Source organism: Chiloscyllium plagiosum, unplaced genomic scaffold (genome assembly GCF_037043375.1).
Source record: "Chiloscyllium plagiosum isolate Xiang-an unplaced genomic scaffold, Cpla_swu_hap1 HiC_scaffold_32, whole genome shotgun sequence".
Classification (NCBI taxonomy): Eukaryota; Metazoa; Chordata; class Chondrichthyes; order Orectolobiformes; family Hemiscylliidae; genus Chiloscyllium; species Chiloscyllium plagiosum.
In genome coordinates, this window is record NW_028270170.1 from 18,574,062 (window position 1) to 18,600,699 (window position 26,638).

General features: G+C 41.4%; 1 protein-coding gene across 1 annotated transcript in view; it reads left to right on the forward strand.

Annotated features, from left to right (window-relative positions):
• rnd2 (Rho family GTPase 2) overlaps nt 1-25,869 on the forward strand; it is a 74,598-nt gene extending 48,729 nt beyond the window's left edge. Inside the window, exons 4-5 of the mRNA XM_043675017.2 lie at nt 10,822-10,956; nt 16,011-25,869. Coding sequence (XP_043530952.1) covers nt 10,822-10,956; nt 16,011-16,259 — 384 coding nt within the window. The 3' untranslated portion in view covers nt 16,260-25,869. The remainder of the gene's footprint in view (nt 1-10,821; nt 10,957-16,010) is intronic.
• The last annotated feature ends 769 nt before the right edge of the window (nt 25,870-26,638 follow it).

The window sequence follows — 26,638 nt, forward strand, 5'->3', positions numbered from 1 at the left end:
AACAGAGCATTAGAATTAATTTTAAACCCCTCCATTTAAAGAGCCATCACAGATCCAATAGGCCACACATTCTCATTTTGAGCTGTAAACCAATCTACTTCAACAGTTTTAAATTTAAATCTGTTTTTGTTGGCGTTATAAGTTGCTTTTCTGATTTTGTGCATGTAATTTGAAAGTATGTTTTAAAAATACTTTCAGAGCCTGTCGAGGATATTGTCCAAAAGTAATTGAAGGTAAATTTTTCACTGATTCCCTTCTGGGTCTCTTGGTTCAATTTTTATTATCATTAATCAAATGTTCACATTTTAATTTTACAAAGGACTATAAATAAAGCCTTGTACCTTTCCCTTATGCTTTTTGAAATGTAAGTTCATGAGAGAGGACAGTTTAAAAATAGGACAGTCATGGATAACCTTGAGAAAGGAATAGATTTTTGCTATTAATGGGATAAAGCTCACCATTCTGAGATAACCTCTCTTTTTTTTTCTGAGACTGAATGATTCTGGCTCCTGCATTCCACCTGGGTTGGGCACAGTTCTTGCGATGGCACAAGATTTTTTTTTCTGGTGCTGACAAACTGGAAAAAATTGTAGAGTTCTGACAAAAGGTCACAATTGAAATGTTAATTTCTCTTTTTACAAATGCGGACTGTTTCCAGTACTTCCGTTTATTTTTGTGGATTTGTCCCCAGGATACACTGCATCAATCAACTGGATCATTTCAGTACATAAGTATGAGACTGTGCTTTGGCTCAGTTGTATTACTCTTGCCTCCAAATCAGGGGGGTATAGGTTGAACTCCTGCTCCATTGACTGAACAATTTTTTGTCAAAACCTTCCATGCCCCATTGAAGGAGTGCCAGAGTTTTGGCAGTATTATCTTTCAGATGAAGTGTTAAAATAAGGTCCATCTGACCTCTTGGAGATATAGATCATTGCATGACACTGGAGGAAAAAGAGCAAAGTGTTTTCCCAGTTTGTAGCCATTACTTATCACTTTCTACTTACACTGAAAACATTGGTGCTGGATTATATAGGACACTGTAGTACCCTCCACTTTCCAACAAACCTACCTAAACAGTGAACTCAGCAACTCCAGACTGGAGCTTAACACTGGAGCTGACCAGCATCAACTGCTCTGTAGACCCAACAGTCCCACTTGGAGAAGTGGCCACTTCTGGGACTATAGGCATCCACCTTGCCAAAGAGCTCAGTGAGTGGTATGGTGGCACAGTGGTTAGCACTACTGCCTCACAGTGCGAGGCATCTTGGTTCGATTCCTGACTGTCTGTGTGGAGTCTTTATGTTTGCCCTGTGTCCATGTGGATGCTCCAGTTCCCTCCCACAGTCCAAATGTATACAGTTAGTTGGATTGGCCATGCTAGATAGTGTCCGGCATGTGCAGGCTACGTAGGTACAATGCAGGGTTATGGAGATAGGGTGGGATGCCCTTTGTAGAGTTCAAGCAGATTCAATGGGCTGAATGGCCTCTTTTGCACTGTAGGGATTTTATGAATCCAATGTTGGGGTTCTCACTGAGACATGCTTTTAAAAAATTAATGACCAATACACTGGGCAAATTCTGAGAACACTCTGATATGTTGACATTGTGTGCCTAATGTGTAAGCAGGTGGGTTTTGAAGGAGTTAAAATCTTGTCTACTGAGCCTGTGTACCAATGACAATGTTACAGCCTATGTCTCCCACTATGAATGTCACCTCTGGTTGAGCTGAGGTGCTGAGACCATATTCCTACGCGGAAGAGGGCAATCCCCTGTGGTCAGCATGGTCGGGCAAATTCCTGCTACTTTGACCCCATTTTAGAGGCAGGAGCCTGAAAGCAAGCCATAATTTGATAAGGGAATGGTGTGTGGGACAGGAAAGGACAGCAGAGCAAAGAACTTGCTACTTTTAAAAAGTGAAAATATTGCAGTTCCCCAGTCTGAAGTAAAGCTTGTGACATTGTGACAGAATAGTTCAAAATCCTTAACTTGTTGGAGTTTCAAATATTTTGAAAAGCATTTGTTTTTCTGTGAAGAAATACCTTGCCTTAAATGGCAAGCACTTGGGAAGCCAAATCAAACCAAAGTCTGGGCTATTCACTAAAGCAGGCAGCAAAATCTCTGCCCTTTTGACCCAGTACATCCTGCCAACTGCTAAATATGTGTAAAATCCTTCGTACCCAATCATTCCCGCTATACTGGGCTTGACAAAGAAACCGCCGGTGCTGAGGGAGCTGAGCACTGAACAAAGGGTGTTCACATCAATGTGACAGTGTTTCAAACATAAGTGTCTATAACACTCTCCTGAAAGGCAAATTAGGATTTATAGTTTGAGTTGTGTTAGACTCTGACACAGCCAATGTGTTAGTAACCCTTCTGAGAGTTTCCTGCTATAAAACAACTCCTCTTTTTCCTTGAGATCCACCTTTCCCCTGAAGATACCTTTCTCTTTATTAAAGCGTTATTAGATTCCGATAGCACAGTACAATCAGGTGTTAAGGTAATATTTGATCTACTTGCAACTTGTATAAATGTATTATGAAGATAAAATAATGTTGTGTGCTCCCAATGCTGCATAGTCTGAAAAGTGGATATTGCAACGTGTTTAAAATCATGTTTTATAATCCTACTGTCCAATCAAGAAAATAAAATTTGCAACATAGAGCAGTTAACAGAGAGTTTGTCTTTAGTTCTGCATAAAAATCAGAATGACTGGATGTCGTATCAATATGAACATTTGAACATACCAATAAGCCTGTATAGCCTGTACCACCATTCAGTGAGATCATGGCTGATCTGGTTTTAACCTCAGAAATCTAGAAATTAAAAACAGCAATTATTGGAGAAGCTGAGACTGGACTCAGTGTTAAATCTGTTTCTCTTTCTGCAGATGATGCCTGACCTGCTGAGTTTCTCCAGCATTTTCTGTTGTTATTTCCAGCATCCACAGTATTTTGCTTTTCTGTCAATGCAGAAAGCTGGGAAGTTTTGCTTCCCCTTCCAATTTCCCCCTGACTGCAGTAGACAGTCGGGATCCCACTGTATGGGCAAGATTGAGAGGGAACCCCCATTGAAGAATTCATGAACATTGGACATGACTCTCTTAAAATCACTCATTTGATGAGATAACACAATTCGGTCATGTATAACAACTATTTTCAGACCACAGGGCTCTTCTCTTTGTGAAAATGAACTTTGCTTTTTTTTTTAAAACAATAACACTTACAGATTCTATATGGCTCTAACTTATGTCTGATTCAGACATTGACCTATGTAAAAAAATACACATGGGCCGTGGTGCTGCTCCTGGCCCATCCCCTTGTCTTAGAGCCCTGGGCCATACTGTGCCCCACACACCCTATTTCAGGCCCTGTGCTCCATTATCTATTTTGATATGGTTATGCCCTACATTGGTCAGAAGGCTCCCAGTTACTGACACCAAGCATTTCCAGACAACATGGTGGCTCAGTGGTTAGCACTGCTGCCTCACAGTGCCAGGGACCTGGTTTCGATTCCACCTTCAGTTGACTATGGAGTTTGCATATTCTCCCCGTGTCTGTATGAGTTTCCTCTGGATGCTGTCCCACAGTCCAAAGATGTGCAGGTTAGGTGGATTGGCCATGTAAATGTGGGGGTTTGGGTCTGGGTCTGGGTGGGAGGGTTGGCGTGAACTTGTTGGGTCGAATGGCCTGCTTCCACACTGTAGGGATTTTTTGCCAGCACAACAGCAAATGCTAATTGCAGCCCTGATGAGGCCTGGCACTGTCCTGTTGATCAGGCAGCCTTTCAGAGAACCAGCACAGACATAATAATGAAAGTGGCTATGCCCTGATTCAAAGCAACATTCCCCACATCCTGAGACGTATGCTTAAAAACAGATTCTCAGTTCTTCCTGCATTGAACCCAGCACTGATCATAGAATCCCTACAGTGTGGAAACAGGCCCTTTGGCCCAACCAGTCCACACCAACCCTCTGAAGAGTAACCCACCCAGACCCATTCCCCTACAGTATTATCCTACATTTACCCCTGACTAATGCATCTAACTTCCACATCCCTCAACACTATGGGCAATTTAGTATGGCCAATTCACCTAACCTGCACATCTTTGGATTGTGGGAGGAAACTGGACCACCTGGAGGAAAGAGTCAAGAGTGTGTTGCTGGAAAAGCACAGCAGGTCAGGCAGCATCAGAGGAGTAGGAAAATTGACACTTCAGGCAAAAGCCCTTCATCCAGAGGAAACCCATGGATGTATACTGGACAGTTGGAGTTCATTAAGGATTATCTTTCCACTCTGCCTAGCTATTTAAAGAGGTTATTAATCAGAGATGAGTGTGTTCTTGCACCATCCACTTTGAAAATTGGAGACCCAGGAGCCAAAGCTGCTCTGTGAGAATATGGTTATTAAACCACCCCCACAAGTAACTGATACTCTGGTCCAAAGACATGGATAATTCCTGGGGCTGCCTGTTTTCACTCTCACTGAGTTACTTGATTGCCAAGTTTGGAAGTCTTGTATTTTCTTGTGGGGGAGTGGGCGGGGTGATGGTGGACTGACATACAGAAATCTGTCCCTTCTCCAGCAAATCAACCAAGCCACTGCCTGCAGCTCCCACTTCAAAAACAGTGGCACTGTTTAGTAAGAATCTCCATTGTCAATGCCAGCTGCAATAATGGTCAGGGTAGCCTTAATCTGAAAAGGCTTCAGCTTCTATTGAAATGGATGAGAAAAGAAGTCTTGGCAGTTTTTGCATGTATTGCCGTGATGATACCACTAGCATACTAAAGATGAACACCATTGTATCTTGCTGCAGTAAATCTATTAAGCTATGATCTTAAAATGTTTCAGCACCATACTGATACATAGGATTGCTCCACATCTAGTACAAATATAAAGTTACTAAAGCTGTTTACAATGTTTTACCCTTCGGCCATGCAACTATTCCATTTCTTCTAATTCAAAATGTACTGCAAGTATATTTTGTGCTGTGGTTTAAGTACCACACACATCAAATCTTTGAACTAATGAAAATTATCTAGTCAGGCTCAAGCGAGAGCCTTACCACATCACACTGCTGTCCCAGCAATATCTGGTTCTTATCAGAGAATTGTGCAGTACCATCCAGTCCCACTTCCCAGCTCTTGGCCCACAGCCTCGAGCACTCTGACATTTCAAGTGCTCATCCGAGTACTTTATAAAAGTTTGAGGCTTCCCACCTCGACCACCCTCCCAGACTGTGCATTCCAGAGGGGGAATGTCTGAGCTACCTTGTCTTCTGAAGCCCAGTGTCCCAGCTCCAGCTGTTGGTGTGCTCCTTTTAGGAAACACACTGGGAAAATACTTGAGGATGTTGCTACAGCCCTCTCCTGCAGGAGTCTGCAAGAGGGACACAACACCTTACACTTGAGGGACAGGCCACCATTGCCTTGAAAATAAGGCTTAAAACAGTTTGTAAAGGTTTAATGTGCAGACTCCTTCTGCTTCCTTCTCACTTTGCCCCACACTCTGTCCACAATGGACCCCAGAGCCTCAAAACCCTCTCCACTTTGTGTTGCGATGGGCTCCAAGATGAGCTTTCCAGAGAAGCACTGAGATCCAGAGAAGAACTTCATTCACTTCATTCATTCCTAATCCTTTAAAATTAAGTTTTTTCTCCTTATTAAAAGTAACACGTTTATTCATGCAGATATTTATAATTGAAAATCAAAAAGTTCTTTAAAGTTGACAAAACCGCTCCATTGTCACTTTGCAGTGGCTCATTCAGTGACTTTGACTCATGAACATAATCATCTCCCGACAAGTCATTGTCCACTCTTCTCTTATTACACCTTTTAATTTGTACCTCTGAGCTGCCAAAGCTAACATGAGAACTGTAACATTAGATTGCTTCAAGTAATGTTGTTCTTCCTCAGATCATTGAGGGTCACTGAATAATAGTATACGCTGTGATTTTACTGATGGGTGGGATGAGGGGACCTTATCTGGAAAACAACTCGAGCCCCACATTGTTGATTTTAGTTCTGAACATGTCAGCAAATCAGTTAACTGGCACCATCACCTCACCACCACTGTCCCTTTCCTTCATTCTCCCATTTGAAGTAACATTCTTTATGTTAAATTTCCTGTATCTCTTACTAAACCTTAGCCAATCCCCAGTAAGATTTGCTAAATACAGAATTTTAAGCTCAAGCTGTTGCTTTGGCAACTGTGAGTGAAGGTTAGTTCCCATCAGCAGCTCGTCCGAACCAGTGTGTGGCCTGTATTTTGTTTTCCATCCTTGAGTTGGTCTCCAGAGACCTGGTTAGATTAGAAGCATAGACATGATGGGCCTAAGCGTGGGGAGCATGTGAAAAATGAGCAGAATGTCCCTGTGGAGAAAGGATGGTGTGCATTTTCTTCCTCCAGCCTCTGTTGGTAATTGTCAATAACCTGTTCCTTTCTGTTAATCTCTTTTAACAGCTGGTGTTATTTTCTGGATTTAGCACAAGCTCTGTCTTTCTGTAATGAGGCTGTGGCTCAGCTTTCCTGTGATATAGCATGCTGCAAATGGACAATGGTTCGATCTGTTCTCCCACATCCGTTTCTCATCTTCCTTCGATTATTTCAGAAGCAAGCAACTGTATCTTGTCCCACCTGACAGCAGATAACATCTAGAGTGTTCTGTAGTTAAATAGGCAGAGCATTTGATCTTGTTTAGCAATATAGCTATGATCAGTGCTCTTAACCTTTTGCAAGTTGCAAATGTGCTACCCCGGAGGCTGTTTTTCTTCCCTAACACTGCCACTTTGTAGTCAGGTTAGAGCACTCTGTGCTGTTCCAACTCCTCCTGTCCTCAACCCTCGGCACTGGGCAATTTCATAACATTCTCCATCTTTCATTCCCCTACAATTTCAGTCTTTCAAGCTGAAACTCTGGGTCATCTAAAAATTGCTTCCAGATTTACCAGGTTTCTCGCTGTAATGTTTTGAACCTTCAAAGGGCGTGCTTTCCAAACTTTTTCCCACTGTGACTCTGTTTTTCAAGGGTTGAAAATTGTGTTGACCTCTTGTTTGAGAACTGTGTGCCTGTGTTTGGGGAAGAGGAAGTGGAGAAGAAGGTGTGGGCCCAGAGGGGTTTAAAAAAAAGTCATACTTGGAAATGAATTTACCATTTGTACTGGAGCTCCATTTGGAAATATGCAAGATGAGTCGGACCGTCATGTATCATTTGCAACTTTTACTGGTTTTCATTCTTTGGGGCTGATGGATGGCGGTGTGGAGCTCCATTGCTGTCATGGAGCTTGTGAACCCACTGGGCATCCTGACCCCCACTTTGGGAAGCCCTGCTTTAAGTTGTCTTGCATTATACACCTTGATCCTTCACCTAAGGTTCTGGTTGGGAACTGGCTTTTCCATGAAGGTGAGGAAGGTGCTAATAGATGAAAGTGAGGGCTGCAGATGCTGGAGATTAGAGTCAAGAGAGTGGTGCTGGAAAAGCACAGGAGGTCAGGCAGCATCCAAGGAGCAGGCAAGTCAATGTTTTGGGCATTCCTGATGAAGGGCTTTTGCCCAAAGGTGCTAATTGGGTCCACTCTGCACAGAATTAACTCTAAGACCAGGGTGAAGGTGCCATGTGTTGATGTCAAGTAATTTATTTATATATTGGCCAATGTGTGCTCATTAACCTAGCTGAATATACATGGATGCCACAGGAGTGGGCAGGGCTATGATGCCCCTCTAGTCTAATAGCTCAATAACATGTACTGTGCCCTTGAGTGAAGTACAAATGCCCATGATATTAAACTACCCACCTCCCCAACAAAACAAGGGCAAGGAGACGGACTTCCACAATGTAAACTTTCCATTGTTTATTTTCTTGTGATAATTAATGATTCTTTCTGAGCTTCTGACCTGTTACTCATCAAGGAGAAAGTGTTTTGAAGTTCCACATGATTTGTTGACAATCTGTGATCCTAGTCAGCATCAGTAAAGGGTTGGTTAGCTGGACAGCTGGTTTGCAGTGCATAGCGATGCCAACAATGCCAGCTCAATTCCCGTATCAGCTGAGGTTACCACGAAGGTCCTGCCTCCTCAACCTCGCCCCTCACCACCAGTCGTGTCTCTCTAATGCAAGTGCAGGACTATAATGACTTTAACTTTGTTTTTACTAACTTAAGGTAGAGGGATATATCAAATTCTGTTGCTATTGCATGGTACTTCAGGAATTCAACACAAAATGAGTGACCCAGATTACAGCCTAGCAGCAGTTGCAGGAATGTCAGCCTCCAGAAACATTGGGATAACTTTTCCACCTTTTTGAATTCGCAAGCATAACATGAGATTCCCCTTTTCTTTCTTGCCCAGTTGCCCATCTCTCCTGCCCCACCCCCATCCCTTGGCAACTTCGCTGGGAACTGTTAGCCAACCATGACTAGAGCATTTGATTGACAGGCAGCCCTTTGACTCAAAGTCAATAAATTTGAGTCAAATGCTGAATGCTTCAATTACCTTTTGGCTGCACTGCATGCACATCCATTGCAATTGCCAGGAAAGTAGTTAGTTATTCACTGTTTTTGAATGGTGGCTTTTGAAGGTAATTCTTCAGTTGTAGTCCTGCAAATGACTGAAGCTGGGTAAACGGGGCTCATGGTTTGTGCTAGATGCTGACACAGCTGTCCTCAACTGTCTCTTCATTTATCTTCACACATGATTGCTTGCTATGACATGCCTTGATGCGGTTTCCCGCACAATGTCCAATGAACTGCTAATCTGACAATGGGTCAAAGAAGTGAGTCTCTGTGTAGCTGTTTGAAGGCCAAGCTACTCGGGACTAAAAGAAAACGATGAGTGTGGAGGAGAGGTCAGGCATCCACCAGTCACAAATCAACTGCTCTATAAGTGATCCGTGATCTTGCCAAATTCCTGACTCTAGTGCCCCCCTGTCTAGGGGGTCACCGTAACTCTAATCCTTTTGCAGCTTCCTGAACTGTCAACACTTATGGGAACCAAAGGCAGGATAATTGAAGCTTGGGTCATTATCCAGGTCAGGTTTCATTGTGTATGGCCTGCTATGGGTGCAAGTAATGCAATTGACATCCTAGAATGCGTGTTATGAGAAAGTAGCGTTATAGAGAAGAATGTAGAGGCATCTTCACAATGCATGTTGGAGTCACTTCATTTTAAACATTTTTCCTAATATTGAACAAAGGTAAATGTGAATGATATCCGATGGTGAAGTCAGTATTGTCACTTATTAACTTCAATGGGGTGACTTCCACAAAAGATGAATAGAGTTTGGTTCAAACCCATTTTTTTAACTCTCTTTGTACAAACTCTGTACTGTTTATGCATATTTTGATGTGAATCTTTTGAGGATATAAAGAAGTCGCTCAAAGTATTAAAAGTGCTGATTTTCAAAATCTCTTGCGTTATTTTTCACAATCTGTGTGGTGGGGTTGTGCGGGGGGGGGGGGATTGGTAGTGATCAGGGTGAGGAGTGAAACACAGGACAGGTGACCCACCCACATACATCTCACTGGCCTGTTGGGGATTATTGTAAAAGTTTTTAAAAAATAATCTTTGATGTTTAAAGGGTTAATTAGCCTGCTATGTTTCAGGTAGGAATATTTGACCTATGCAAGTGTATACACATGTGTTAAGACTGTAGAAACACAACAGGTCTTAATTAGACAAGTGTAATTGCTTCAGACAAATTCACTTCTCTATCATCTTCAGACTTTATACAAATACAATCAGCAATCAAAGTCACTCATTGAACTGCAAAATCTATACCTCCAATTAGTATCATGCACGCCAGCATTTGGACTCCACAGGAGTCAACAGCCACCCTCCTTCATCTCATCCTATCAGCAGTAACATTATGCCTTTCTCTCTCATGTGCAGACAGAGCTTCCCTTTAAATGCATCCACATTATTGATCTGAACAGCTCCTTGCGGTGGTGTGTTCCACAATCTCATTGCTTGTTCTTGTTCTGTCCAGAGGGAAATGTCTCCTTGTTGGATTTGTTGATCTAGAATTGTTTGTTCGTTGGGTTTGTTTTTAAATGTCTCTTGTAATGAGCTGCTCATTTTTCCAGTCTCTGCAGTGATCTTGACCTGTGTCTTCTACCACGGCTGTGGCAGAGATCTTTGGTCAGGTTGAGACTGACCTTTAGGAACTGACCATAAATATATGGCTGCCACACAAATGTTTTCAAAACTTGCAAGGTACTTTGCAAAATGTTCTCACGACAGAGTAAATTGCGTCCTACATGTTGTGGGCAACAGATGATCTGCTGTCTCTCTGAAGATCAGTCATCACAAAATGATTAAGAAAACAGCATGTTTGCTGACATCAATGTATTTGCCGACTGTACGTGCAGAACTGAATTTTTCAGTCTTTCTGTGTCTATTCCAGCAATTTTGAAAAATTTTACTTTGCTTAATCCTTTATTCAACTTAACCACTGTATGCTTTCATTCAGTTCCTTTTGTTTTCAGGGTTTTGTTAGCAATTTATCACTTAATGTGTTTGAGATTTATTGCTCCTAGTGTATGTGCTGCCAGACCATATGACCATGAGAACTAGGAACAGGTGTAGGCCATTCTGCCCATCAGACCTGCTCCACCATTTAATATGATCACGGCTGGTTCCACATTCCTCATGTCTGCTTTCCTACTGTTTTCCTGTAACCCTTGATTTCTCCTCGTATCAGTAAGTGTAGCTTTTAAGAAATTGGCAAATAGTAATATTTGATGTTTGCGAATGGTTGAAGATGACCTCACTTCATTGTCACATCGCTCCACCTGATTACATTTGTGGCATTTGTTTTCTGTTTCTAGTGGCAAAGTGAGACCCAGGAATTCTGTCCCAGTGCTAAAGTGCTGGTGGTCGGGTGTAAGATCGACATGAGGACAGATCTGAACGTGCTGAGGGAACTTTCAAAACAGAGACTTATTCCAGTCACACACGAGCAGGTATCAGAGTGTTCACTTCTCTCCCTCTTCCTTTACTTGAAATAGTCTGAACCTCGATGGTGTTAGTAGTGTCATGTGCCTCCCTGAAGTTGAGTTCAAGAAAGTTAGCACAACATGATTCAGGAAAGATGTGAAAGCAAGAGAATGCAGGAAAGATTCTCCAAGAGAAACACAAGAAGCTTCAGCTAAATAGGTAAATTGGAATCATTGCAGCAGTTTTTCTGTTTAATTTGTTCATGGGATGTGGTTGAGACAGATTTTATTGCTCATTCCTAACTGTCCAGAGAGCCACTGAGAATCAACATTGCAGTGGGTCTGCAGTCATATATAGACTAAACAAGGTAAGGGTGGCAGATTTCCTTCCCTAAAGGGCATCAGGTGAACTAGACAGGTTTTCAAAACAATCAATAGTGGTGATATGCCATCATTAGGAAGTATTTTCTTTTAATCTGTAATTTAAAAAAAAAATTGTATTCAAATTTTGCTATCTGTCATGGTGTGATTCAAACCCATGTCACAGAAACTTAACCTGGGATTCTGGATGACTAATCCAGTGACATTCCTACTCCACAATCCACCTCCCTATGCTGTCCTTGGAGGAGAGAAGATTAAGGGGAAATTCAGTGGAAGTTTTCCAAATCACGATGGGGGTTGGAAAGCCTAGAGAAACTGATCTTATTGGCACAAGGATCAAGAACAAACAATGAATGCAAGGTGATCGGCAAAAGAAACAGAAGTGACAAGAGTGGGGAAGAAATGGGTATTACACAGCAAGTAGTTTGGATCTTGAATGCCCTGCCTTCGAGTTGGTGGGATCAGATTCATTTAGAGTCATAGAATCATAGAGATGCATGGAATCAGACCCTTCGGTCCAACTCGTCTATGCTGACTAGATATTCTATCATAATCTATTTGCCAGCACCTAGCCCATATCCCTCTAAACCCTGGATAAAAGCAAATTACTGCGGATGCTGGAATCTGAAACCAAAAGAGAAAATGCTGGAAAATCTCAGCAGGTCTGGCAGCATCTGTAAGGAGAGAAAAGAGCTGACGTTTCGAGTCTAACTGACCCTTTGTAAAAGGGTCAGTTAGACTCGAAACGTCAGCTCTTTTCTCTCCTTACAGATACTGCCAGACCTGCTGAGATTTTCCAGCATTTTCACTTTTGGTCCCTCGAAACCCTTCCTATTCATATATTCATCCAGATGCCTTCTAAATGCTGCAATTGTACCAGCCTCCACCACTTCCTCTGGCTGTTCATTCCATACACGCACGACCATCTGTGTGAAAAGGTTGCCCCTTAGGTCCCTTTTATATGTTTCCCCTCTCATCCTAAACCTATGCCCTGTAATTCTGGACTCCCCCCACCTCAGGGAAAAGATTTTGTCTATTTATCCTATCCATGCCCCTCATGATTTTATAAACCTCTGTAAGGTCACCCCTCAGCCTCCGATGCTCCAGGGAAAACAGCCCCAGCCTATGCAGCCCCTCCCTGTTGTTCAACTCCTCCAACCCTGGCAACATCCTTGTAAATCTTTTGTGAACCAATTCAAGTTTCACAACATCCTTCCAATAGCAGGGAGACCAGAATTGCCCACAATATTCCAAAAGTCGCCTTACCAATGTCCTGTACAGCTGCAACATGACCTCCCAACTCCTAACAGAATTGATGAATTATCTAAGGGGAAAAAATATTTCAGTGCTATGAAGAAAAGGCAAGGATGTAGGATTAGATGAAATAGAAACAAAGTGCTGGAGAAACTCTGCAGGTCTGGAAGAGAAACAGAGTTAATGTTTTATGACCAATATAACTCTCACAGGTATTCTTGCCCCTCTGGATTTTCCTCCCCTCTCCTTCCCCCCCCCCCCCCCCCCCCCTCACTCCATCTCTTCCCCTAATGCCACTCTGTGCTTTTGTACTGTATTCACTATATCCTCTGATCTTCCCCTGTGTGATGATGAATCAACAAAACAGAGTTTAACCATTTTACAACCTCACTTCAATGAATTCTAGGGACAGCATGATAAGTTCTTCTATCTTTACTTCTGTGCCCACTGCTTTGTACAGAAATACTCTCCGTGCTGCACAGACCCTTTCACCTGTCTTCAATACTCTCCCTCCTGACTCCTACCTAAGGCCTTGCCACTTGATCTCCACCGAGAGCTGCTGACATGAAAGAGAAGACTCATAGTGGACTCCAAGTTAATTCTGTCTCCAGCTGCAGACGGGCCTGCCAGAATTTCTCCAGTGTCAATTCCAGAGTCTGCAGTAGTTTGCTTTCAGTATGGGATTAGAAGAGGAGCTCTTTCAGACAGCAGAAACAGGCTAGATGGACCAAATGGCCTCGTGTACTATAACCACACTATAACTTTGATTTTAAAGGAGAGACAGCAGAAGACTGTGAATATGCAAGGGCACATTGTGAAAAATGGGAGGCTGTTTTAATAAGATGCACCAGAGAGTGATTTGTGTAAGAGAGTGGGAATGCTGACTGTCCGCTTGAGCTCAGTGAAGCCCTTGTTGGTTCTGTATACTTTACCACTGTTTGAAATGCATTATAAATCACCCATCACAGCTGCTAGATGACAGAAAATGTGTGCGTCTGTTGAAAGCTCTGGAGGACCTAGAGTCCTCAGAGGGCTAATCCATAAAGCAGTGACATTTCACAGTTGGTGCCTATAAAATCTTTTTTTTTACAATGTACTTATAGTTCTCTGGACATGGAAGTCACTTTTTGATTGGAACAGTGCGTGCGTTTCTGGAGCTGAAATGCTACTGGGAGCATGAACTGCTAAACTTAATTCTGCCTGTGTCCCTGCATTCAATAATCTGAGGAACCACAATGCTATCACTGTCCTCACAATCTTTCTGAATCCAACCCCCCCATGCTGATAAAATTGCATGGAGGAGAACAGAAAAACCAGTGACTGTGACCACTACTAATGCCATCTTTTACAAGTAGATTTGTAGAATGAAGATGTGTCAGCAATGAGGTATGTTCCCAACCTTTTTAGCTACAGAAATAGCTAACTTCTTGCACCTCCTTCATAGAGTCATAGAGATGTATAGCACGGAAACAGATCCTTCGGTCCAACCCGTCCATGCCGACCAGATATCCCAACCCAATCTAGTCCCACCTGCCAGCACCCGGCCCATATCCCTCCAAACCCTTCCTATTCATATACCCATCCAAATTCCTCTTAAATGTTGCAATTGTACCAGCCTCCACCACTTCCTCTGACAGCTCATTCCATACACATACCACCCTCTGTGTGAAAAGGTTTCCCCTTAGGTCTCTTTTATATCTTTCCCCTCTCACCCTAAACCTATGCCCTCTAGTTCTGGACTCCCCCACCCCAGGAAAAGATCTATTTATCCTATCATGCCCCTCAATGTTTTTGAAAACCTCTATAAGGTTACCCCTCCGCCTCTAACGTGCACGTTTGTTTAAAAATGAGACTTATGCAGATGAGGAGAAACGTTTTCACCCAGGGATTGGTGTACTTGTGCCACAAACATGATTGAGGTCAAAACAGTGAATATTTTCGAGAAGGAGTTATACATAGTTCTTGAGGCTAAAGGGATCAAAGGATATGGCGAGAAAGCAGGAACGGGGCTGAGTTAGATGATCACTCATGATCAGAGCAGGCAAAGGGCCAAATGGCCTATTCCTGTTGCTATTTCCTCTGTCTCTATTTCTGTTAAATTCTTGTAATAACTTTATGCAGTTTTGCAAAAGAATACCATTAGAATCTTGCAGCAGCCAAGGAGGCCATTCAGCCTGTCATCCTTGTGCTTCCTCTTTGAGAAAGCTAGTCCGTCGGAGTTCAGTATATTTTTCCGTCTCAGTGGATGGTGTCGTTTTGGATATTAGTGGTCTTGGTGAAAGTTTTGATTTGATTGCTGTTTTACTGAGTGCGAAATACCAACTAGTAGCCGGGCGGTAACACCTTTCATATCTGATAACTGTTACTTTTTACAAGTCCCAAACACGCTGCAGTGACATCTCTATTCACAATTTATTTGTTATTGGGTTTCTTCCCTGCTTGACGTCTAACTGTGGAACTTCATAAAACACAACAATGTACAAATTGTGACCAAAGAACTGGTTCTGTCGCAATTAACTAAGTATGTAGCTATTTTGCATTCCAGCTTCCTTCACTCCAGCAGTTGCACCACTGCATGTTCATTCACAAATGGCTGTTTGTGCCACTAATTATAAGAATATTGTTGTACTCTGCACAAATTTTTTTTCGGACAAAAGCTTCGACTCGTTCACACTCTAGCCTGCCTTCAACACACTAATCGTTTGGATTAAAGTATGCTCTTTTTTTTCACATTAACAGTTCCCGTAATAGCCATTAACTTCATTTTAATGGATTTGGGCAATAATTTGAATGTACATAAGATTTTTAGAACAAATAAAATTTCAACATAATCTATGGAGAACACAAATAACGCCCATTTATAAACATTCATTCCTTTCATTTGTTCTGTCAAAATGCAGTCATTAAGGTTTACTTAATCATGTGGAAAAGGCAATGATTCTGTTTAGAGTCTTTTAATTGGTGTTAACCCTCACAAAGCCCTTTAGATTTTCTCCCCCCACCCAAGAGCATGGAACTACGCTCACGTACAAAAGTTAATGGCTCCTCAGTGCTCCTTATGGGGATTGCTCCTAGCATGGAACGGCAGAACAAGAGCAATAGGGCGCTGGGAGGGAAAGACCCAGCTTGACTTAATCTGAATTTTCACCGTAATACGTTCCTCACAAGTGAGCTTCTGTTCTCTCAAATAAGAACGCAAAGGTCATCCAATTCCTAAAGCAGCATTTAAAACACAGCAAACCTAAGCTTTACTTCAGCTATTTTGACATGCTCTTGAATTAATGCTGCTTGGATGCCATTTCATGCTGTGCTCAAATTACTTGTATTGGACAACATAATGGATGAAGGTTAATTAAATGTGAAGCACACATTTCATGCTTTTCTTTATTCAGTGAAGGTTGACATTATGGTTTTCTCCTCTCCCGACCCCTCCATCTCTTTTATAGGGCAGTACAGTGGCTCGCCAAATAGGAGCAACGGCCTATGTGGAATGTTCATCTAAAGTTTCTGAGAACAGTGTCCGTGATGTTTTCCACGTTACAACCCTGGCTTCTGTAAATAAGATGCAGAAAAATCTGAAACGCAGCAATTCCAAGCGAGGATTAAAGAGGGTGTCGCAAATGCCTGGGAGGACTGACTTACTGGATGGATCCGAGATCAGAAAGGACCGTGCTAAAAGTTGCTCCATGATGTGAAGAACGAACTTATCATTATTTGTATTTATTGTGCATTTTGTACAGTAAACTGGCACAGAAGCAACAGGATTGTTGCCTAGTCCAAGGTCGGCTAAGGCTTTTCCTTCAGCCTAGGCCTCAAAACTGGCTATTTCTGAATCCAGAGAGCTGTTGCTTATTTATGAGGCTTGCAGATTGACTGTTGCTATGTTGGCTTCTTGTGCAAAGGAACTAATGAAGAGGAAGATTAACCAAGTGTTTGAATGTTTGTGAAACTGTGTTGCTAAGGGAGATGTGGGCTGTTTGTATTGAGAGCTGGATTTCTACGAGGACTTTGGGAGTGATTGTTGGCAGTGATAGCTTTTTTTTGTGTTGCGTAGTAAAAATCTATGACACTCACTTTGAGTATTGCCTTTTAAAACAAACTCTATTGGGTTTTAACAAATACACAAACTATAATATCCCAATTATTTCATTATCTTCAGAATTTAAGCATTTCCATCAATAGTTTTATTGAACTTGCATAGACTCTGATAGAGAATTTTGTGCAAGTTTATCATTCCTAATCCATTAGGAGACTTTACATTCCTCAAAATGATACAGTAATTGCAGGACTGAAACTTCCCTGCAGTGCGACTGTGCCTTCATAACTCAATAATGGAAAGCTTGCTGCTAATCCTGTACTGGCCTACACTGACCTACAGAAAAATGACACTTCGTATCAGGGTGAGTCCCTAGAATTAAAGATTTTGTCTTAAATTTAGCTCTCTTTCCAAATGTTTCGGGATCAGGGTAAATTTTCTGTAGCTGTGCATCTCAATTGAAATATTAGTGATTTGAAATTTCTCTTCTAAAGGAGACATCAGCTGAACAGAATCATGGGTGCGGTATACATGTTCTTTCTCAATCATGCTCAGTACTACGGTTAAGAGGTGCAGTATCAGAATGCATTGCATTACTCAATTCGTTGTGAATTTATAATTTTGTCCCCAAGTACAACACCTCATCAAACTCTCTGAATTTTTAGGGCAAGGATCAGATTTGTATCAGCAATTGGAATTTGTGAATGGCCCTTTTGAAGACAGACCTCTAAGTGGCCAACACATAATTTGTTAGAAATAGCCATTGGCAACTATGGGTTAAAAGAGCTGCATTCATATAATTTGCCCGTGAGCACTTATGTAGCACAAGTGTAACTGAAGGAAAAAATCAAAGGTGACCTTTCGTGTAACCTAAGCTTCCTGTGACAGTTGTCACTGGGTTTGCTGCACTGGGGTGAAATTGTGTGTGATCATTTCTTGATGCACTTGAGCTGACTATTGAACCACCTTGTCATTCCCCTCAAGGGCAAGTGGCGAGACAGTCGATTGTAACCTCTGCTGCTGAGAGTGGTCAGGTATGAGACTGACTCTGACTCAGCCTACCCAGTGTCAGCCCATTTTGAATTGCTTCAATGTTTTTTTTTCATTTTACAATAAATAATTCCATTTTTTTTTTAAAAATGGTCTGTTACCAATTAGAACCATTGACTGGAGAATTCTTGTTCTACTATAATAGATCTTGTCAGCTAATGGTGTTTCCAGTTCAAACCATATACTAGAAACAAATACATTTTAAGCCTCAGAACTGTTGATTCACTGTATATCACTTGATAGCAGAAACTGTCATTTAATTAAACAAAACACACCTTCAATAAAATAACATAGTTGAGTATATCTAGCATTATCTTTTTTCATAACACTACATAGAAAGTAGTGAATTACAGCCTTTTTCTTATTAGATTTGGCAATTTCCTTCTTGTGGTTGATGGTGCTGGCCTAAGCCGGGACTGGGTCTCACTTGCATCATTGGCTCTTGTGTATTGAGTTTAAGTGCTGCTTCTTTCTGTGGGAGCCTTTACTCTGTGCGATTTGACAGGCTGGTTGGATGGGCTGGCAACACACTTGGGCCTATTTCCTGCTTCTATCCAGCATTATTACAGGTCAGCTTTCCAACAGCACCCACTGGAGGGAAAATAAACACAGATACTGCGGAGCCTAAAACAGCAAGTACAGCTCTGCTGAGAGGCAACAGAGTTAATATTTTGCGTCCAAAGACTTTCTTCACAATAGATGGGGAGCCCTGACAGACCTTCATCACTCCCTCCCCATCTCTAGCTAATGCAAGAAATCTAGTTTTGATTTGCATGACATTCTAAAGCCACTCCCAGGTATTTATTATTCTTGCTGTGTTTGAATATCCCCTGTAGCACAAAGCTGATTATCCACGGTGAATTAAAACTCACCTAGATGTACATTCCATTGTGATCACTCATTATGAACGGATGAAACTGTCACCTATCTGTTGGCACTTGCCCTGGGAAAGTTGGAGCACATCTACTTGTAAGAGTTGCTCTGTTGAATCAGAGTGTGTTAATTAAGATATACCAACAGAATGGTAATTCCTTTCAGTTGATACAGGTAGCAGGTGAGGGCAACTGTGTCTAATACTTGCCACTGCAACACAAGTCAAAGCATGGCCACTTTAAATTGAAATGGAATGGATTTACCAGGTAGCCAAGATGGTGGATTTTTAACCACAATGGGATAAAACTCTGCTCTGTTTTGATACCGGAAGTGAAATCCTCTGTCCATTCATAAGGACTAAATTAATGCTTCCACAATTCAAACCAACCTCCCCCACAACCACCCATCCTTCACAGTCCGTGCCCCCGTTGAGAAATTATTGTAGAAATCTACCTTTAAATATGAAATAGGAGTTGAATCCTCATGAACAGCCTCATGTCAGATACCTCTACTAAATTTGTGTGTTTTTTAAATCAATTCATGAAATCACAGTCTTCTTATTAAACTCACATCTTTGAGATGTTGGTTACTTTGACCTTGTGGTGCATATTGAGTTAGAGCACACTACCCTCTTGATCAGAAATGAGCAGCATTTTAAAGTACTTGTATTTTCCATCTGCTATAGCCTGAATCTTGCAGAGCTATACTGTCTGAATTTCTGTCATTGTGAAAGATTTTGTCCACCATGAAAACTTTCCCTTGAATTTATTCAGGAGGCACTGTCAACCTGAATCAGTCCAAATGGGAACGAAATGGTTCTCAAATGGAAGGGATTCAATTTGAGTGGTGTCCTTTCTGATGGTGTGTTCAGGCTTGATTTAATAATGGGTCAGTCAAAGGCGAAATTCTATTTCTTCACTCCTCACTTACAGGAGCCAATCGATCTAAACATCAATCTTTCAACAAAACTTGAACTTTTAGAAGAGTTAAATTCCTCTTGTTCATATTTGTATAGTCTGTCTCTTTTTAATTCAAAATCGTTTATTAGAAATGACCTGACAATCTGATTTTTGTTTAGTTCTATGTTGTCATTCTTCTGCATTATTTGCACCACTTTATTCAAAGTACCATTCTTTGAATTAGTTTCACTGCCAGGTTAATTGGGTTATCTGGACTGTATTCACATTCACATTAGCTCTCGTTTGAAGCTGAAAAACATTGCACTGCTGCTGAACCTGAAGGGTAACTCAGCTGTGACCCAAGATTTGAACTGTCTCTGAGGTGAAACAATGTGATCCCTCCTTCTTGAAGTTTTGTACCACTTCTGTTAGAACTTAACTCTGGTTTGGAGCTGTGGTTGTGCTATTGCTGAAGCCCACTGTAAAGTGCACTTTTTGTGCAAATGTGCCCTTAATGTAACTTCACCGTGTTAAAGATGGGATGCTCATTTTGCATCAGCAGAGATTTTTCACTGATATCATCATTAGAAGGTATTTAAACTCTTTGTGCATGGAAGCTTGAGATATCAGCCTGAATGCATTAATGTTATGTCCGTAATTACACTGTCTGCTATTCTAACAAGGTGCATATACCATTTAAAATAAACACTTTAATGTATCAGGCAAAGGAATTTCATGCAAATGTGTTAATACATTTCTTTACTGATGAAAATTCAAGGCAGTCATGAGTGTCTTCTGTCAGTTCATCATAAATCTAGTCTCCAGCTTGTGCTCTCAGCTTCTGCCATTACTGCCAATTCCATTCCAAAAATATGCCAAAGGCTTTGACTCTAATTCAAGCCAGAAAAATACTTGAGATCTGACAACAAACAAAGATATCCTTGCATGGTTTTCAAAGGTCTGAATGTTGTCAAAACTTATTGCAAATCCTTTCCAATATTTGCTGTTTTTATTTTTATCTGACTTATAAACTCTGATGAAAAGTAATAGTTTTCAAGAGTAGAAAAGCTACAGGAGTCCAAACAGGCCCCTCCATAAGGCTAAAAATGTGCGGATGTGGGATTGTGGGGGAGGCTTGCTTTGCTTATTGTACAGAAGTGTGCCTTTAACACAGTAAATGCTTGCTGAGCATCTACATGCTAAAGTCATGCTGTAAGGCCTTGGAGCTTTCTTTCTGCAATGTTATAGTTGCAGTAAATAAATTCTGTCTCCATGTGCTTTTAAGTGAACTGAACTATTATTATTTTTGATCACATGGTGGTTTCCGTGAGGTGAGCTCAAAGATACAAATCAAATTGTCTGCTTTAAATTAATGAGGGATTCATTTGAAAAAGGTTTGACTGGTTCCCCAGCTTAATTAGGTGACTTGTTTATAGTGACTGGTAAGAAAAAGTAATCACTGACATTAATGTTTTAAAGTCTCCACAGTATCACATTTCATTTTTTTTCTTGGGCGGTGGGTGTTATTGGCAAGGCCAGCATTTGTTCATCCATAATTGCCTTAGAACATGGTGGTGAGCTGACATGTTGAACTGTTGCAGTCCATGTGGTGTAGGTATGCCCACATTGATTTTGGGAAAGGTGTTCCAGGTGATAGTGGGGAAACAGCATTATAGTTCCAAGTCAAGATGCTGTATGACTTAGTGGGGGAGAGTGGACTGGCTTTCGGGAATTGAGTTGACGTGAGTTGCTCCCTGCAGAATTTCCAACCTCTGATCTACTCTTGAAGCTACAGTATTTGGTTGGTTCAGTTCAGTTTCTGCTCAATAATCCTCCTCCTCAGGATGATAGTGGGAATTCAGTGATGATAATACCATTGAATGTCAAGGGGTCAGATTCTGTGTTATTTGAAATGATCATTGTCTAGCACTTGTGTATTGCAAATTTACTTGCGACTAATCAGCCCAAGCCTGAATGTTGTCCTGACCTTACTACATATTGCCATGGACTGCATCAGGATCCAAAGAATCACAAATGGTGCTAAACATTGTACAATCATCAGCAAACACCCCAACTCCACTCCTATGTCTTATGGTCTTATAATCTTATGAAAAGAAGGTTATTGATGAAACAGCTGTAGATGGTTGGATTTAGAATACTACCCTAAGGAACTCCTGTAGTCATGTTCTGGGACTGAGGTGATTGGTCTGTATATTGCATCTGTGATTAGAATAGATTAGATTCCCTACAGTGTGGATACAGACCCTTCGGCCCAACAAGTCACAGTGGCTCAGTGGTTAGCACTGCTGCCTCACAGTACCTGGGACCCAGTTTCAAATTCAGCCTCTGGCAACTGTCTGTGTGGAGTTTGCACATTCTCCCCATGTCTGTGTGGGTTTCCTCCAGGTGCACCGGTTTCCTCCCACAATCCAAAAGATGTGCGGTTTAGATGAATTGACCGTGCTAAATTGCCCATAGTGTTAGGTGCATTAGTCAGGGATAAATGGGTCTGGGTGTGTTACTCTTCGGAGGGTCGGTGTGGACTTGTTGGGCTGAAGGGCCTGTTTCCACACTGTAGGGAATCTAATCTAATCTAAAAAAGTCCATACTGACCCTCTGAAGAATAACCCACCCAGACCCATTTCCCTACAATTACCCCTGACTAATGCACCGAATACTATGGGCAATTTAGCATGGCCAATTCACTTAACCTGCATATCTTTGGACTGTAGGAGGAAATCGGAGCACCTGGAGGAAACCCACACAGACATGGGGAGAATGTGCAATCTCCACACAGACAGTCTATCTTTTTTAATGCAAGGCATGACTCCAGCCAGTGGAAAGTTTTCCTTGATTCCTAGTGATTCCAGTTTTGCTAGGGACCCAAGATGCCGTATGTGGTAAAATGCTGTTTTTATGTCAAGTCACTCTTATCTCACCTCTTGAGTTTAGCTCTTTGTCTATGTTTGGACCAAAGGTGTAATGAGGTCAGGAGCCAAATAGCCCAAACTGCTCACTTACATTGCCATGTAAGTGTCGCTTGACAGCACCACTGATAACACTTTGCTGATGATTGAGAGCAAGTCTGGCTTTCACTGAATGTTCGTGTGACTTGATTGTTGAAACATTTAACAGCACTCAATCCCAGAAGGACTCACTGGCATTCCCACGGGAGCAACAGACTGGACGATAAATGGGTTGCTACTCGAATCTCACTGTTCCCATGTGTGAGGAATATAGTAACTGAGATTCAGAAATCATTACCATGATACTCATGTTTCTGATGGCATTTCCTTTGGAATTCAGTTTATTGTTGGGTGTGTCCATGCTATGATATGATCCTGTTCATGAGTCTGTGAAATTTTAGAGGGTTTCAACAGAAACTAGAAAATCATGTGCTCGGCTTCGGTTAATGACATACTCCAGTGCTAAGTAATTTGGGATGCAGCTGAGAAACCTCTGAGTAGGGATTTAGCCTCGTCACAATTCCAGTTTTATTTGATTGGAACTCTACCCCACCAAGTTACATCCCACATGAAATAATGAGATGAAAGGATTGCCAAAATCCAATTTGTCTGGATTTCTCTAATGTGAATTACTTTGGACACCGCACGCCAGCTGTTTCATATACATAAGCCTTCAGGTTTTGAACAGAGTAGAAGGAACAAAGACTAATCCCTTCAACGGTGCAGTAATTCCTCACTTCAAATTATAGTTGCATTCTTCAAAAGTGTGATTCTAGGAAGAGCAATGTTAAACAAACCAGGTTTTCCCATTAAGCTGAAGTAAAAACTGTTGTTTTTGGGTGTTTCTCTTAAGAAAATGGTAATTAAACTTTATACTGTATGTTGAAATACATTCTGTTCCTAAGTTCCTAGATACCTAAATACAATAATGTTACAAACAAAATAAGTATGAAAATGAGATCACATTTACTTGCTGCCTAGTCTCTAAGTGACTGGGCTGCATCTAAAGGCAGAAGACTGAGTTAGAAATAACCAAGAAGTAATTTGAGTTCTAGGTGATATTGATGGCAGACCCTAGATATTTAGTCAGTAAAATTGAGGTGGAAAAGGGGAGAAGGAAGTGTGGAGAGGAGTGAGGAGGAGAAGAATGGGTGGGGTGAGGATGGAGTGGTGGTGTGGAGAGTAGAAATGGAGGAGCAAGTGAAAGGTTGCCCCAATCATTGGGCCTAAGTCTTTGGGTGGTGGTCTTTCTGGTGGTGACTTCTTGCAGAGGGCAAGAGCTGTACTTGCTGGGTGCATCTTGGCTAAAGGACAGCAGCTAGAACAAACCATTGGCACTAAAAGAATACATGTTCTTTATTGTGGCTGCAATGAAATAATGGAACAAATGAGGAATTACTATACTTGAAAATTGTAAGGTGGAAGGAAACTAAGCATCTGAAACTTGGACTGAAGAGATCCCCATTCAGATTACTTCCAAACCCTACTTGAAATAAAGTAACCACAGTCCCATAGGGCTGCTCACTCATTAGAGAAAGACAACTGGTGGTGCCTTAACTTGAGGGTCACCAGATCTTAGGTGGAGGGGAGAGGATGAGAAGGAGAATCCTTCATGGGAATTGAACCCAAATCACTCCACATTGCTAACCAGCTGTCCAGCCAACTGAGCTATCGCTGTATTTGAAGACAGACATTACATTGTTCTTTAGATGAGATTCCCTACAGTATGGAAACAGGCCATTTGGCCCAACAGTCATGACCAATAAATGGATACACACACACTGCTTCCATGAGAATATGTTGTTGGGTCAAAATTCTCTCCCTAACAGCATTGTGGACCGAGCTACAGAACATAGACTGCAACAGTTCAAGGAAGCTCACCATTATTTCCCAAGGACAATTAGGGATGGGAATAAATAAAAGAAGAGGGATTAACTATCTATGGCAACTATTGTTGGGGACGTGCAACCTTGGATGAGAACACTCTTTTCACACGTGTCCATAATTTGTGAACCTAAGCCCTCCTCCATAATGTGAATATAGATCTGAGGGTGGCACTTTGTTGTAGTATGGTGGAGAATGGGTGGGAGCAAGTCATAAGGGAAAGGTTGCTGAATTGTTAGAGGCACTAGCTTTCGGGTGCCATGTTAAACAAAGACCCTTGCCAATAGCCAAACAATTGGTCATGTTTGGCAAAACAAGCAGTCACTTGACATTCTCTCCAACATGTATTCCTCAACTAGCAGTACCAAGTTATAACCTGCTTGGTGTGCACAGATTGCCACCACGTTGCTTTATAAAAAGAACACCATGCTTCAAAAGTATGTAATTAGCTGTCAAATACTTTAGGAGACCCAGAAATCATTAAAAGAGTGTTATGAATGAAAGCTTTTCTTTCTTTATATAGCTAAGTTCTTAATGGAATGAAGGTTTCAACTCTGAAATCATGCCCCTAAGAGACACCATATATTTCACATATGTCTTTGACTGTTTTTTAAATCAAACGTTCCACCTTATGATTTTTTTGGATAATATGGACTTACATCAATAGTTCACAAGGCTGTTCCCAGACTTTAATTATGTCATTGTTGGATGCATGTAGTGGTATTATGATAGAGCTGCCTTGTTTACTAATAATGCCCAGGTAAATTGCAATGCTATTTCACAATGTGTGGTGCAACAAGAGGTGCAATAGCCTATCCATCTTACTCATATTTCTGATGGCATTGTCTTTGGAATTCAGACTGTCACTGGGCGTGTCAAGATCCCATGTGATCGTGTATGAGTCTGTGGAATTGTGGTCGTGCTCTGGGTTTCAACAGAAACTTAAAAAAATCTTTTGCTCTGTCTCTGTTACGCACGTTTATATTGACTTATTGGCATGAATCTAACTGCCTGAGGTGATGGAGGAGGAGAGCTTGCAATTAGGTACATTGGGCAATTCCTACAGATTGTCAGCAGAGCTAGACTTGCAGTTGAGATGGATCTCACCTAAGTGCAGCTTGGCTATAGGTAAATTTGACATTGGATTGATAATGTAGCATGTAAAACTCTTAACTGTAAAACCCCTGTTACAAACGATTTATTTATTCAAGAGATGACCTTTCCCACAAATGTAGTAATATTTGACTTTGGATGTAACGTAAACATGAGCAATGCATTAACATCAGAGGAGCTCAGTGTATTTGTATGTAGAGCCTGTATTTCAGGGTTTCTGTATCTATGTTTCGTTTTTGCACAAGCAGCAAAAAAGTTCAGCTGTGACACTTGACAATATCTTCTATGTTTATGACTAACCTACAGTACGGTTCAGAATTTTTGCTGCCAATGTTTGATGTTGAGCTCTGAAACCTTTCTCTTTGCAGACTGACAGGAGACTCAGGAAAGCAATTGTCGTTGTCTGTCACACTAGTTCCAAAAATAAGAGTTTGCTGAGTACAAATGCGCTTTCTTTGTGCCAAATAAAAATGCAAAAATTGCTGCTGAAGTGTTTGCTGTCTCGTAAAATTATCCTCATTTTCAAACACACCATCACTTTGTGCCTCCTCCCTATGGATAAATCAAAATTCCTTGTACCACCTTCTCTAGTTCCTTCTTTCCTAGAATTTCAAAACTATTGCTTTTCAACATTGATACTTTTTTCCATCACTGCTGGACATCAATGATACTTAAAACCCAAGCTTGACATCACCTCATCAATTCATAAACATAGTTGGATGAGAAGCAAGAATAGGTCATTTGACCTTATTGAGCATGCTTCGTTGATAAGATTTGATAAAATCATGGTTGATCTGATTGGGCAGTACGTTGGGTCAGTGGTTAAACACTGCGGCCTCACAGTGCTAGGGACCTGGGTTCAGTTCCAGCTTTGGCCTGTGTGGAGTTTACGCATTCTCCCTATGGATTTCCATCTTGTTTCCTCCTACAGTCCAACGTTGTGTGGGTTGGTCATGCTAAAATGCCCACAGTGTTCAGGGATGTGTAGGCTAGGTGAATTAGCCATGGGAAATATGAAGTGGGTCTGTGTGGGATGCTCTTGGAAGAGCTGGCATGGACTTGATGGGCCAAATGGCTTGCTTCCACATTGTAGGGATTCTGTGATTGTGCTCTCAACACCATTTCCTGTCTATCCTTCAACATACTTTGTAGCCCTTTATAGTCAAGAACCAATCTACCACAGCTTTACAAATATTTAATGATACAGCCTCCACTGCTCTCTGAGGAAGAGAATTTCATAGATTCAAGACTAT